Source organism: Dermacentor albipictus, unplaced genomic scaffold (genome assembly GCF_038994185.2).
Source record: "Dermacentor albipictus isolate Rhodes 1998 colony unplaced genomic scaffold, USDA_Dalb.pri_finalv2 scaffold_11, whole genome shotgun sequence".
NCBI lineage: Eukaryota > Metazoa > Arthropoda > Arachnida > Ixodida > Ixodidae > Dermacentor > Dermacentor albipictus.
Window position 1 is genome coordinate 4,258,937 of NW_027225565.1, and position 16,269 is coordinate 4,275,205.

Consider the following 16,269-nt stretch of genomic DNA (forward strand, 5'->3'; position numbering starts at 1 on the left):
GCGTCCGTCAGCAAATCTAAAGCGCTGCAATCTGCCTTTCTTTCAGTGGCACCCACTTGACTGCCACTCCACTGAAAGTGGAGTGGCAGTTGCAGCGTGGCCAAGTATAGAGCCAGAGTGAGCTGGGCTGCTAGCTTTAAGAATGCGAGGAAGCAGAGGAAAGTGGAGGCAGAATAGAACAGCCAGCCTGTTGAATGGGTGCTGTCTTTCCTTTACGCTACACATGTAGCATGGAGCCTGCAATTTCACACCAAGATTGCCTGCTTTTTCCCTACAGCTTCCCAAAAGCTCCACTAGTTTTCATTTATATTTTCATGCATTTAGAAAGAATATGGTTATAGGCTGGGTTTCTTTGGGCGTCACAACTGAGCAGTAATTGTAGTGGAAAGAAAAAATCAGCAGTCACTTTAGCATACACCAAAGAGGGTGAAGACGAAAGCCTGCGTGCTCAAGAGACATTCATTAAATTACTTGCTATTCTCATTCAAATGCGTTACTTCTTATTGTTTTTGACAACCAAAAGTCGTCTGTTCGAGTGCCTTAATTACCTGTGTCTTAATTAACTTTGCCCTATTTAACACCAAAGGTCGTGGGTTCAAGTGGTTGAATTAACTCTATCTTAATTAACTTTGCCTTTTTTTGGCATAATGAGCGGCATCGGAGCCAGCTAGGAAGAAGATGACGAACTGGCAAGCAGCGACACGAGCACGTGTCTGTGCAAGGAAAGCTCACAAGACTTTCTGTACCCCACGCCACATTTTCCAGACCATCAGGGGTATGTGCCAGGGCATGTGCCAGGGGTATCAGGGGTATGCTTTCGCCTTAAAATGAAATTTTATCATTGGCAGAGTCACGGTACCACCTGTTGGTAGCGAAAAACAACACTGTGATAATGTTATGGCCTCTGAGGTTGGGCAGAACAGCTGATGCCAAAGCTCAGTGCCATGCTCTGTGCAGTAACGGGTGGAGCATGGTGGGTCTAATTTCATATGGGCATAATGGCATCATAGATTAAAGCACAGTAGAAGTTCACTGGGAAAAGGGGGGAAGCACAAGGGTGTGGCAGGGCCAATATATTATTTTTACTAACTTTGCTCATATGAGGCAAAATATTTTTTTCTTTGCATGAATAATCATGAGATGCCCTTTGATACAAGATTGTGCACATTTCACAAGGATTGTTGGAGGGCTGAACCACAAGTCTATTTAGCCTCAAACATGACAAGTGATGGTGCTACAAGTGGTGCTTGTGCGACTTCGGCTCATGGATTCGCTCTTGTCTACTACAATCCGGGAAGCCCAGTACATTTAACTTTCGGTTATAGCTAGCAGGATAATTTGCAGCAAGTACAGTCAAACGTCAATATATCGAACATGGATATATCGAATTATTGCGTATATCGAACGCTTTCTAAAGCATCGGGAAAATCGCATGCATTTTAATTTTTTTTTTCATTTCGAACGGGGTCGGACGTAAAATGGTTATATCGAACTCTGCCACCCCAGACCACGTGCACTCTGTTGACAGGCGGTGAGCTTTCCTGCAACACCCTCGAAGATAGCGGTGGCGCGATGGCCGTTCCCGACTGCTGTGCACTATAGCTACACACATCGATCGTGCTGAGGGTGCCATTTGAACTTAGCGGCATACAAACATGGCGGCTTGGCTAGTTCAACAACGTCAACGATGCATAGCGTTTGTCGCACTGACTCCTCCTCAGAGCCGCGCTCCGCGCCTGCCGCGCCTCGAGAGGACTGGCGGACTGGCGAGGACTGGCGGACTGGCGAGGACTGGCACGCACTCACTGAGCTCCCTCATTAAGGCCTTGACAGATGCCACTTAATACTTTGTTATTGACAGCGTTTCCAAATCTTGGCGTGGTGATCACCGCAGAAGTAGCGGCCAAATGAAGACGCTGCCGAGGTTGATCCCACAAGCGCTGATGTTGCCCCGCTCCCGACTTCAATTGAGGCTGTAGCTGCTTCATCCCTTCTACGCCACTACTGCAGCACAATAGAGGGCACCAGCCTATTACCAGCCTAGTAAGGACCGAATGACCCGTGTTCAACTGCTGTTCACATGGAGCCCTTCTCCACTTCAGTCCTTAAGGTTCTCACTTGAGTATTTGCTACTACCACCAAGATCTGCACCAGCGGTGGCTTCAGGCGGGCTCGCGCCCGACACCTTCAACGCCCACCGCTGCGGCCCTCCTGCTCGTCGCGGCTTAGCACCCCCACATTTCGTGCTTTTCTGCCGGCGACGACCGAGGATAGGCACGACGCTAGAGCGCCACCCATTTTCGGGCCTAGTTGCTTCGGTAGGCGAGTTGCTACACACTCCTTAGCGGATTCCAACTTCCATGGCCCCCATCCTGCTGTCTTAAAGGGACACTAAAGTGAAAAATTATTTCTTCTGCATCCGTAAATTACCGTTCTACAACGGCAAAAACACTACTCTTACAACGATGAGACGTTTGGTAAGCCAGAAAAAGCGCAAGAACGAAGTACGGGTCGCGACGCCTACTTAAGTTTCCGCACCTGGGGGCTGTGACGTCTTGGATTTTGATGGCATCTTCTAGGGCCTACTAATTATATATAGCGGTACAGATTGATTACATTGTGTTCTAAAGGAACCAAATATTAAACATGGCAAGTTTCGGGGACCTTTATTCAGCCAACGCGGCCCAAATGCGACAAGATACTTTGGAATCCCTGACGTCACGCTGACGTACCGGCGCTGGGGTTTCGGCGCGAAATTCAAATAGCAATACTTGGACATTCATTTCCTCATCTAATAATCAAACTATTTTTTTTTAAATGACTGCCTTTAGAGTTCTCAAACAATACTTCATTAGTCTAAACTGAATTATTGTTTTGCTTTAGTGTCCCTTTAAGCATCCCGACTCGAGCACCTTACCTCGGCGTTTGGTTCATGCCACAGCTTACGGAAAGTGGCCCACTTGGAACTCTCATCGCAGCAGGAGGCTTCAACCCAGAAGGCCTCCCGTACACCCATTGAATGTTTGAGAATAGGTTGAGGATGTTTCGACCCCAATGCCTCTAATCATTCGCTTTGCCAAGTGTGTCTGCTCTCCCATCGAGCGCCAGCTATCCTGAGGGAAGCTTCGGAGGGAACCAGCTACTAGATGGTTCGATTGGTCTTTTGCCCCTATACCCAAGTCGGACAATCGATTTGCACGTCAGAATCGCTTCGGACCTCCACCAGAGTTTCCTCTGGTCTCGTCCTGCCCGGGCATACTTCACCATCTTTCGGGTGCCAACTTGTACGCTCTCGCTCTGCCCTGGCAACGAGTGAGCGCCTGGGACAGGCCGTTGCTGCTTCCTTTTTCGGACCCCTGTGCAGTCCGGGATCGCAACGCAGCCCGCAAGGGGCCTTTACATTTCATTGCGCCATTGGGTTTCGAGAGACCCATTGACTCGCGCATACAGTGGAATCTCGATGATACGATCACGGCTAATACGAATTTCTGGATGATGCGAATTTTTCTGTGGTCTCGGTTGAGCCCCATTACTTTCCAATGAGCTAGAGAACGGTTGTTATGAATCAATTTACGACCCGCATCGGTTGATACGAATATTACCGAAGACACTGGAAATTTGAAAGTGTGCTTGGCGAAGGCCAGACGCTGCTGCCGTCTGCGCTCCAATTCATTCGCTTTGGTGTTCGGCGATATCGCCTGTCGCTGCTGCCGCTTGCGTTCTGCTTCCCTGCCTTTAGTACCCGGCGATCTAATCAGTCGCTGTTGGCGTTTCCGTTCTGCCGCTCTTGCTTTCGCATCTGGTGACACGTTCATTCGTCGCTCGCGCATTCGCTCCTTGTTCTTCTGGCGTTGGATGTTGGGGGAATCCGGCGTCCGCTGCCGCTTCCAGAACCGCTTGGCGCGCAATCACTGGGCTGCTTCGGAGCTACTGGTCTCACTCGACTGCAACCTGACGTCTGACGAAGGAGCGGCAGTGCAGCTGCCACCGCTGACGCCCGCGCGCTCGTTCTACCGCTACTGTGTGACGTCACAGTTGCTATGCGCAGCTGCGCCCCCGACCGGCGCGCCGGTTGCTAAGGAGGGGAGGAGGTTGCGCCGCTGCGCGGAGAAGAGGCCACAGTTGGCACCATTCCAGCGCACGGACGGACGCGACCGCGAGCCCCACCGACGACAGTGAAAGAGAACAGCACGCACTTACGCGATTTCTCCCTCTCTCTTTTGGTGCAGAGGCGCGGACGCAACTGGGCGCAAAGAGTTTGAAGCGGTGGCACTTTTGTTGCTTTTGTGCTTTTCCTCCTTTTCCGCGTGCCATCAGACGGAGTGGCTGCTGTGCTTCTAGCCGCGTTCTTGTCTTTGACGTGGGCGACGGCGAAGGACCACCACCGGCGGCTGAAACGCTGCATGCGCTCGGAAGTTCTGAGGCGTGCTGTGGCCGCTGATGAAATCAGCGACGACACGTGCACGCGTTTTTATGGATTTGAACAAAGTCTGCTAATTGACCTGACAAAGAAAAAGAAGCAGAAGGTCATCGGAGACTTTTCCTTCAAGAAATAAATGCTTTTTACGTACGTGTACCTGAGTGAATTCACCTCTCACTCTTTAATTTAGCTAGATTTAATTGTTTGGATGATACGAATTTCAGCTAATACGAATATTTCCCGTGACCCCGTGAGATTCGTATTATCGAGATTCCACTGTATGTTAGACTCCTTAGACTCTTTGGAACTAGCCAGGCTTGTCTAGTTCAACAGCATCAACTAGGGTCCCTAGAAAGTCAATGACGCATTGCATTTGCCGCACTGAGTCCTCCTCAGTGTTGTGCTCTGCACCTGCCAAGCCTTGCGAGAACTGGCGGTTTGCATCCGCAAAAACATGCGACAGCGTGCTCACTGGGCTCACTCATAGACGCCTTGGCAGACGCCACTTAATACTTCGTTACTGACAGTGTTTCAAAATGCTTCGACTGACAGACGTGAAGATCGCAGCAGAAGCAGCTGCCAAACGAAGACGCTGCCGAGGTTGATCCGCAAGCGCTGATGTTGCCCAACTCCCGACTACAACTGAGGCTGTAGCTGCTTTGGCCATTCAACGCCAATGGCCTATCGCTTGTGCATCTTTTAGACTATGTTTAGGACTCCATGTCTAAGTATGTGGCTGCCAATAAGAAGCAAGCTACACTGCTGTAGTACTTTCAGCCAAAGAAGTAAATACTTAGTGTGAAGCTTCACGTGAGTATTTACTGCGCCACGATTAGGGCGCGATCGGGGATCATTATTTGGTGCGCGCATTCGGTTGTGCTGCATGCGATTGGCCTAGACCGCGCCGCCTTCACGTGGCAGACGAAGTCGGCACTGCCTAGGCCAATTGCGCGCGGCGCAACCGAATGCGCGCTCCGAACAGCAATCCCCAATCGTGCCTTTGGTTCATTGATTGATTTGTAGAAGCTTCTGATGTGTTTCTTACGCGATTTTACGTATATTGAATTCTGGCTATATCAAACTATTTTGCGATCACCGCGCTGTTCGACATATCAAGGTTCGACTATACATTGCCAAATGAGCAACTTTAGCATTCATATATTGCAACGGTAGTGAACAGTTCACTGGAAGTTGTAATTATTCAGCTGATGGGGTGCTTACACACTATGCGGTATTGCCATGGTCACCTATACTGCTCTGTCCTTCAATGCCCATTGCCAAGCAGAGAAAAATTATGCAGATCCAATGCACACATTGGAGTTTATGTGACGCAAAGCTTTAGTGAAACAGTTAAATAAATGCTACACAACAGCGATGTGTTTACTTTCATCTTACGCAACGTGTAGCCACATGCAACGGTTATGCTTATGCACTGCACATGTCACAACTTCTATATTCCTTGCTTCACACTGGCACATGCATGTAAATATGGTTAAGGCTTCTATGCCCCTTGTTTCACAGTGCCACATACCCCTTGACTTCTTGAACTGACGTCACGCTCCAGGGGCCACTAATGAAAGTTCCTGAGGTGTGTGCATTGCAGACAAATGTGCTCTGCCTATTGACAACGCTTACCTTGATAAAGTCGATGCCACGATAAGTCAAGAAAGTGTCGTTGCGGAAGTAAGAGTTGAAACGTTCCAGCTCAGCCTTGCCCACGGACTTTCTTTCTCCGCCAATATCGTTGTCTCCAGGAAGAAAAATGGCCTGCATAGTTTAGCGGAAGAAATTTGTAAGGATTGATACTCAGCCACTGAACAATGCTTTTGCATGTACTTTTGCACATAGTGATACCACTTAACAACCTACAGTAATACAAAAAGCTGTGAGAGACACCACAGTGAAACTTCACGTGGAGAAAAAGTAATTATGCTATGGCTTTCAGTTCCATGGCATATCAAGATGATTACACTAAATTGGTTGCACTGAATCCACAAGTTCATTTTATCAGGCAGATTTTACAGTATAAAATATGCTAAAGGAACCTTTACAACTAATATAAAAGGCAAGCTCCTGTCTTGTTATAGGGTCAGGACTTTGGATTTAAAGCCAAAATTTTTGTTGTGATGTTACAAAGCAACTTAGCCAAGGTGCTTGATCTTTTTTCCCCTTGTGTACTGCCTGGAGATCACCAGACTAGAGTTTTTGCACTTACTGGCAAAGAAACAAAGAACCTGACCCACAACTTTGAGGTCAGTGGCATAACACAGTGATCAATGCATTGCAGAGCTGGCCAGACTCCTGAAATTCAGCAAAATTCTTACAAACCTGCCACCAATCACTATCTCAAATAGTATTTTTATGGGAAACATGTCACACAAGGACATTCACAATGCCACATGGTCAGCAACATGAAACAAAACACCGCGTTAGTATATCTAGGATAAAAATATCGCGGCTGAAAATCAACTGTGAAAAACATGAAGGACACAAGCTTTTACCACTTATCTGTTACCACAGGTGCATTTTATTTGTTCAGAAACATGATAAATTGTATCTGAAGCAAAGCAGTGATTTGGGCTAGTTGTTAAGCCATCGTGAGGCTTATAGCGCGTGAAAAAGACAAGGACGAAAGGGAGATGTGACACACACAGGCGCTAACTTGCAACAACCTTTATTTCAAGCAAGGGACCCATACAAATATACAACTTTTTCGCGTACATTATACATGCGCTGTTTGCAAAAATCCCTTGCACACCATTGCGCAGGTATGATAACTCTTTGCGGGAAAGGGCAATCGATAGTTTTGACACACGGTTATCCCCAAGCCTATCAATCATTTCTGCTTCTATAATTTTGCGTGTTATCCTACCTTGGGCTCTTCCCACAATGGAGCAGTCTCTGTATGCTGGAGCACACGTCGAGTGGTCGCCGTCATCCACCCTGGCAACAGCGCACTTGCTATGCCTGCAGTGGGCGTCAAGGAACACCAGGAACCATTTGTTGAATGTGTGGAAGCAGTTGTTTACAACCTTCCTTTAAAGTGTGGGAAGAACTACGTGGGGCACAGCGGGAAGGTGCCTCAACGAACGTTTAAAGGAACATCGGTATAATGTAGCAGAAAAGCGGGGTTGGTTCCTTGATGCCCACTGCAGGCATTGCAAGTGCGCTGTTGCCAGGGTAGATGTCGGTGACAACTCGACGTGTGCTCCAGCATACAGAGACTGCTCCATTGTGGGAAGAGCCCAAGGTAGGATAACATGTGAAATTACAGAAGCAGAAATGATTGATTGGCTTGGGGATAACCGTGTGTCAAAACTATCGATTGCCCTTTCCCGCAAAGAGTTATCATACCTGCGCAATGGTGTGTAAGGGATTTTTGCAAACAGCGCATGTATGATGTACGCGAAAAAGTTGTATGTATGTATGGGTCCCTTGCTCGAAATAAAGGTTGTTGCAAGTTAGCGCCTGTGTGTGTCACGTCTCCCTTTCGTCCTTGTCTTTTTCACGCGCTATAAGCCTCACTATGTATCTGAAACCTTGCAGTTGTTTGAGGAAATGACTACTATACATGTCTACCTTGAAACAACCACTTTTCTGCGGTCTCCACTACAGTAGAATCTCGATGATACGAATCTCTCAGGGTAGCACAAAATTTGTATCAACCGAAATTTGTATCAACCAAGATTATTAAAAAATTGGGGAATAACATTCTTTTCCCCCCTGCAATCTCAAGACCTTCCGTTATCTCATGGCAAAATATTTGGAAGAAATACAAAGCAGAATGAGAAAATTACAATTCTTTAGCTTGTTGTCCTTGAAATTGCGAAGAAAATTGGGCTGAGGGAGTGCTATCACATCGCTGATCATATGAGCGTGACTTTCCATGAATGCAGTGCTGCCATATTGGTGTTGCCATAAATACAAGAGATCAAAGATTCAGATGGCTGCAGTGCTTTATTTCTCCACGAAGAAATAAAAGCAACAAAAGCGAGCGTGAAAAAGGAAAACTTGACTTGCACTTTGTTACTGCAGTCATGTGGTGGGCACTGCAGTAGCGCTCCTATTGGCTGGCATGAATTTGAATCATTGGCGAGCTTGTTTTGTGCACGCTTTGGCAGCACCGAGTTGCACACTTCATGTGTTCCGAGGCTGACATTTCAAGAGCTGCCTGGTTAGCAAGAGTTTCTTTAGTTGCTGCATCCTAGCTGCTGCCTGATGGTGATAAGGATATTATTTGTGCAAAATAAGGGATCTGTTTACTTTTCTTTGTGGCAGCCAAGATACTTGATAGCGTGTGATCTGACAGTTGCCGCGGTAGAAAAGTTTCAAATTCTCATCCGGTGTCAAAGACAGCGCAAGGCATGGAATACAGATAAAAGGCTACCCATGGAAGTGAATGCAGTAGATCTTGCTGACGCGGCCCGACTGGGCAGCGTGGGATTGCTGGCTCCTGATAAAGTTTCTAGGTTATTGAAAGGAAAAAACCTTTTTTTCATAAAGGAGGGGGAGGTCGCGATGGAGTGACGTAGGTTGCGACAACAGGAATGGGGATCGGCGCGGCCACTCAGCTGACCTGACCACGGCCAGTGCCCTGTGCTACCGGTGAGTCGTGGCTTCCTTGCTGGCTCTGCCGGGGATCGCGTGAAGGGCCAATTGTTCATATCATCTGCCGCTGTGCGAAAAGCGATTTGCAACATTAGAAATTTAGCATGCTGTAAGCTGATGGACTTTGAGCAGGATCTATACAAAATTTGTATCATCCCGAAATTCGTATCAGGCGTGATCACATCATCGCGATTCTACTGTACTACTTCTAGAACTATTATGTTGTCATCACGGTGACCTGTTATGCTTATTATAAGCAGATTCGAGTTTTTCACTTTTGCCGAGTCGTTCGTGAAACTTCTGTTGCTCGATGCATCTTATTTGACTTGGTGACATTAAAGATTTGGGAAGCAAAATATAGTAAAGCGGTGTGAATCCTTGCATTTGCGAGTCCTTTCACGTGGTCAGACAGGCAGATGTTAGGGAATGATGCATTCATTTAGATCTGTAACTCTCATCACAAATGAAGAGAGCACGTCAGAAGCTGTCTCACCATTTCTTAATGCAAGCTTTGCCGTAATCAATTGTGAAAACTGGTCTTTGGTCATTTTTCCTCAATGCCTTCAAAAGGTGGCACCTCCCAAAACATACATATAAATGTATGAATTAAGTATGTTTCAAACAGGCAGAATTTTTAACTATGTTGTCACATATAAGTTATTGAACTTCGTACCGGTGATTGTTTTTTCATCAGCTAACCAATGTTACAAAAGTATCACTCAGTAAATACTAGCCTACTGTATCTAAAGTTTCTCCTGGATAAGCACGGTGCAGAGGCCTACACTACCAGCGTTGGTGTCAAATCTGATCCGACAGGTCAAGTGCGTCAGCTATGTATATGCAACTCATCACACATTGCAATGTAAACGCTGGGGCTTGTTATATTCAAAAACATACAACACTACTCGTGACAAGCACGCAATCTGATTCAACAAAACTCTTTTGTTTTAGAACCTGGAACAACATTAAAGAATTTTCGACTACAGTAGGCACGTCTTGTGCCAAGTGACAACTTTGTAACAGTGGTAAGACAGTAAAAAATGGTCACCAGTAAAATCTAAACAATTTATGCATGACAATGTTACCTCCGGTCTGCTGAAGAAGCCCAACAATTTGCCCACACGGGTATTAAGGACCAGCAAAGGACCTACACCCGACAGTGCAATCGTTGATAGTGCTAAGTCGAATATAAGGGTGGACTGTGTTTGGGTCTGGATGCTAATACGTCGATGAGGACTTCGTGGACAATTGAAATGCTATTTTGGGGCATGCAGTAATACATTGTGAACTCGAACTCTCGTGTATCGAAAAACTGGCTAAGTTGGAGATTTTCCAAGGCACCGAGCCATTTCCCAAATGTGCAATATATTTACTGCCCTTTATCTCGAAGTATTCTTGGGCCAAATTGTGGATATCTCAAAATCTTGATTGAGAGTGGAACAAAAACTCCACCACCAGACTGTTTAATACCCGTGTCACACGGGCGTTTGAAAGGCCTTCCAACGGATAGCCAGTTGACTCAAAGGTCAAGTTCGAGCTGCTACACGGGCGGTTTCGAAGGCCGCCGAGTCAATAGTCTATCGAGTCAACGGAGCACCTTACAACTCTATCGAAATCTCGATGGCCTTCGAGCAACGGAAGCGGAAACAGCGCGAACATACCCTCTCATTCATAGTGTGCTCGTACTCACGGTTAGAAAAAAACAAATCAAACCTAAATTCTCTAAAAATACTATATATGAGTGTTATTAATTATTCAGTAAAGTTTTTTGCCACTTGACATGTGCGAACACACACCAAAACAGCAGCCGCATCGAGCGGCACAAACGTTGCCGCAGTTTCGCTACTCAACAACTTAAAAACTAAACATATATGTATGGCAATGAATAAACAAATTTTTTTATATGTATAAACAAACATAAAAGAAATTATAGTGCTTTTAAGAGGTTTTAATGCTGTTTAACTTATCGTGACATGAAAACAAATATAAAGATCCGCAGTGCCATACAATTTTGCGAAAAATGCCTGAACCACTCAATGGCTTTTCAAAAGTGCCGTGTAGCAGCGCGACAACGTCTTTGAGTCGATAGAGTTGTGGCGTTTCGAAGGCCGTCGACTGGAAGGCCTTCCAAATGTGCCCATGTGACACTGGTATAACAAGCTTCGAGCAAGGCTGCTGCGTCTTGCAGCAGCCTTGCACCTTGAAAGCGGGTGCTTTCCCCGAATGTGAAAAAAAATTATATATATTATGGGGTTTTACGTGCCAAAACCACTTTCTGATTATGAGGCACGCCGTAGTGGAGGACTCCGGAAATTTCGACCACCTGGGGTCCTTTAATGTGCACTTAAATCTAAGTTCACAGGTATTTTCGCATTTCGCCCCCATCGAAATGCGGCTGCCGTGGTCGGGATTCAATCCCGTGACCTCGTGCTCAGCAGCCTAACACCATAGCCACTGAGCAATCACGGCAGGTTCCCCGAATGTGAAGTGGGAACCTAGTCGCATAACAACTTTCTGAAGAAATTATGTGGCCCATCTCATCATGTGACAGGAGAGACATGTGCAGAGGCAGGCCCTGCAAAATAGCAAGCTTGATGCAGTTACTTTTGTTCGTTTTATGCAATGCACACGATTTATCATCGGAGGTGCGATTTCCATTTTAATTTTATTGTATGCGACATAGAATAAATATGCACATGCTGTGTGCGTCACGTAGAATTTTATTTTACGTAACACGCACGGCACGAATTCACCGAGAACGGTGCCACAGAAAACAATGCGAGCGTTCACGTGTACGTGCGATGCGAGCAGGATATACCACACAGTATATAACGCACACAGGTGAATTTACTGACGCCAAAATAGCTGGAATGGCTACAAACGGAAAGGATGGCAACGACGACGAAGGACCTCAAGAGCTGCCGACATCAGGTGAAACAATAAACATGCTTCGCTTGCTGCAAAATAAAGTTGAGTGCAGCAGTGGGAACGATCGGCTCATGTGATATGTGAAGCAGCTAGAGGATACCTTTCTATATCCAAGTGCTACCGCAAAGCAGACCAGCCATGCAGTTTGTCTGCACTGAATAAAACGTCAGTGCCGCAAAAAGGAACTGGTTGATATCTTTGGTATGTTTTAATTTTTTCTTTGAAACCTTTATGAAGAGCCAGTTTAGAAGCTCTTGTAAGAAAGCTAGTTAGTTGTGGTGAATCTTTAAAAAAGAATTCGACTTTTCCCTACAATTTCCGCAACAATGCTTATCTCGAAAATTGGCTTCTCTCGAAAAGCTTTCTGGTTTTTACTACATTGAGTTATTAAGGTATTACTGAATTTTTATGCTGTCAAAGACCTAGAAAAGTACAAAAGAAATAAAAAAAAATGCAACCAATAGATACAGTTGAACACCTCCACTATGAAATGTCCTGTATAAAGAAGGAGTAATTATGTCCTGTCCAAATTGCTATCTTTTATATGTATTGTGAATGCCTCTACAACGAAGACCACTACAGGCAAACTCACTTCAACGATACCAGTTTTAACAAAATATTGGTTAAAATAATGAACAGCTAATGCACTGTCAACTTTTCTATGTGTTCTATGGTAAAATCAACAGCTTACTACAATGCTCCAGGGTGTCTACTAAGTTGACATTTCCAAATTCCCTGAGTGACACAGAACTATGTTTTATGTCAAGACGGGCTGAAACCATATCGCCCAATGCTGTCACTCTCTAGTAAGCACATGAAAAAAAAAAAGACAATCCAATTTGAATACTAAGCCGTATTGTTTGTGTTACTGAAAAAGAGAATAGAAGGGAGGGGTTAGCAAAATGCACAGCAAATAAAATGTCTTTGAAAAAAATTGCAAATCGAGTTGGACATTCTCAAATACGAATAAAAAGGAGATGTATACAGAAGCAAATATTTTCGAATAAGAGCTATTTCTATCATTTGATAGCAAACTCAGTGGTATGAGGCCCGAACTTCGTCGCAATTGAGATCCTCCCTCAACAGCTCGTAAGTCATCCTCAACTGTGCTGACATACTCTCAGCCCGCGCACAACACCTCATACAGTGTTGCGTTTCACTGTTTTAAAGAGTTTATTTTGGTTTGGATGAGGGACACCTGCATCTCGGCATCAGCCAACACTTTCGTATTTTGAGCTCAAGCTCTTTCAAAACAGCGGCAAGACGCTTCCTTTCCCATTCATTCCTCAATGCATAAGTCCTTTCTGTTCTTGTCCTCCTTCCGCCACTCGTTCGCCCCACGGACTATTTGAAGCATCTTGTTTGTCAGTTGCACAGTCCACATCCGATTTTTCGAACTTTCTAGGGGCCGCGAAAGCGTCCGAAAAATCGGCGAGTTGGAAAAAATAAATACATGCCATTTACTGCCCTTAACGGCTCAAACCGCCACAGGCATTCGAAAACGCTCTGAAGGCCTGTTGGTACACATATCAGGCATATCGGTGCTCGTACTGCGCTAGGAAATACCGGGTGCACGCGTGTATAATTAAGGAATACATACTGTGTCCAGTGGCAATAGCCCCTTCCCAAGCTTGTTATGCTTCACTGCAATACTTTTGCGTATGATTCACCAATATTTCTGTACAGAGGTGAAGCTGACTTGGGAACCGGCATTCCGCAACGCACCATGCTTTCCAAGCTTCTAAGCCAATCGCGAGGACCACAAATTTGGAGTCCGTGCCATTGCTGACAGCAGCGGATTCTTTCAATAAAAAACACGGCACCCAACGGCAAGAAGCTTCATAGCGAACGTCAAATCAGCTATGCCTAGAATTCCCGCAGTGGTGGCTATGGCTGCCAGCAGACCCAGTAGCCAGGCTTAATTGCTATATCCAATAATGTGGCATGGGAACATTGTAGTAAGATTTATGTTACCATAAAACATACACAAGCGTTAAGGGTGAGGTAGCTGCTTGTTGTTACATTCCAGTATTGTTAAAACTGGTATTGCTAGAAGTGGGTTTGACTGTGTGTCTTTCTGTTTAAATAAGATGTTTCAATGTTTGTCCCCTCTGCTTTTTTTCCTGCAACCCAGTTATAATAACCATAGGTTTATAACAATGGGATTTTCTTGAAACTTGAACAATGTTCAAAGTTAAATTCTGGGGTGTTTTGTGCCAAAACCAAGATATGATTATGAGGCGTGCTGTAGTGGGAGACTCCTGAAAATTTTTACCATCTGGGGTTCATTAACGTGCACCCAATGCATGGTACACGGGGAGTTTTTGCATTTCACCTCCATTGAAATGTGGCTTCCCTGACAGGGAATTGATCCCGCGCCCTCAGGCTTGGCAGCGCAACATCAAAGCCACTATATCACCACCGTTGGTTTGAATATAGGTTTAAGTGGGTTCGACTGAACAACAAGTTTGCCTGTACAATGCAGCAATTTAGCATCCCCGACAGTCGATTTGTAATGAATGCCACGTACCGGTGCTGTCACTGCCCTCTGCGAACACCACAGAGCTGCGCTTTGCACTACATAACGCTAACGGAAGCGTGAGCGGCGCACTTTATGAGCTTGCCAATGTCAACGAGTGCTACAGTCCTGCTGTATTGCTCCAGGAATTGCTCAACTCGTACGCTGCTTCTCGTAACACAGCAGTGGGTGAGACGGCTGACACATGGTTGCAATTGATGGTGGCGTGATGATGTAAAATGAGCTGACGACCAACAATGTCTTCAAAGCAAATTAGAGCGGAAAGGATGCGAATGTTAATGAAGGCAAGTCATGATGAGCCTGTAAATGAACCAAGAATCTTCAAAGCAACAGAGGCGACAGTGGCATTCCACGAACTGCAGCTTTAACTTGAGTCACTCCTGCATTTCGCCACGGTGCATGCACCTTGGCACTATATGTCACTTCCAGTAGCACATTTTGTGAGATGAAGTGTGGCCAAAAATATTTACGGATTATTTCACTAAGTCTCTCTTAAATTCATGTGATATAAAGGTTTCTTTTCGTTGACTGTGTTTAGCCAGCTCTTATGTAAGCAGTATGGTGCACAATCTTTACAATGAAGTGATCTGTACAACGAAGGTTTCTTGGAGGCCGAAGCACTTCATTTTAGTGGCATTCGACTATACTCACAATGAAAGTAGCTAGGAAATCTTTCGCACACTAATGTTACAGAAAGAAGTACAGTGGAACCTCAATAATACATAATGGGAAAATGAAAACAAGAAAAGCTTACTAACTGGGACTACACACAATCCAAAGTTACAAAAAAATTTGGATCAGAACTGTAGTTCATACTACATAATGCGAAGTGTGTGAATTATTGCAGCACGATACATCAACGCGTGCCGATCTGGTGGAACCCTAGTGGCGAGAGGCACACTGATGAAACGTACATTTTGCGGCTTCGGCAAGTTTACGTTCGTGCTCCTCGAATTTGGCCGGGCTTAGCAACTTGTTTGCGCAGAGCATTTTAATGGGAAGTTTTGACGCACCCACCCTATGAGAATCGCTCCAGCACGTGCTGCCAATGCGCATAGAGTTCGTGGGGCTTAAGCGATCCCAGATGCTCGTTATTGTTCAGCGATGGGAATTAAATGAAATCGAGTTGGTGGGTAACGCCGGAATACAATGCCGCCAGAATGAAACATGACGCTCACTCAGTGCTGTCTGCAGCAGGGAACAGCAGCATGTTTGGGTTATTGTCCATTAAAACCACTCAATACGCTTCCTACTTCACATGCGCTGCGAGGCCGATAGGTGAAAATGCTTATCGCAATGGGTTGGCAGCAATATCTGTGAATGGCGACTTGCGACGAGCCCCAAGGAGACTTGTTGGTACTGAAATAAGAAACCGAGTGCGTGGCGGCGTTTTCACAAGACACGAGCAGGCAAGTACTGCGAGGAAACTGACATTGCGGGTACCTGCTGTTCTCAATCGTGCATGCCTTGCACCTTTTCTTCTTTACATTGGGTTTAACATCGGAAAAATGTGTCATACGATTGCAGTTTGGTGGTATACTGAATGCTGGTGCCAAAAGATCTTGTTTTCTAGGAATATATTAACCGGTAAAAAAGAAGCATAACTGTATGGGGTCATTTTTTGCATTCTTGGTTGTGAACAGTGGCACTGGGACACAGGATCATACCAACGAGCTTCTACTGTACTAACTTAAAATCAAGGCTTAAATATACTTGTGAATTATGGCACTGCCAAAATATACTAAATATACTACCTAGTTTGAGAACACCTGAG

General features: G+C 45.5%; 1 protein-coding gene across 1 annotated transcript in view; it reads right to left on the reverse strand.

The window, feature by feature from the left end:
* The window catches only part of LOC139051311 (uncharacterized), a 138,263-nt gene that overhangs the window by 83,818 nt on the left and 38,176 nt on the right, over positions 1 to 16,269 (reverse strand). Inside the window, exon 5 of the mRNA XM_070528317.1 lies at positions 6,056 to 6,187. Within this exon, the coding sequence (XP_070384418.1) occupies positions 6,056 to 6,187 (132 nt within the window). The remainder of the gene's footprint in view (positions 1 to 6,055; positions 6,188 to 16,269) is intronic.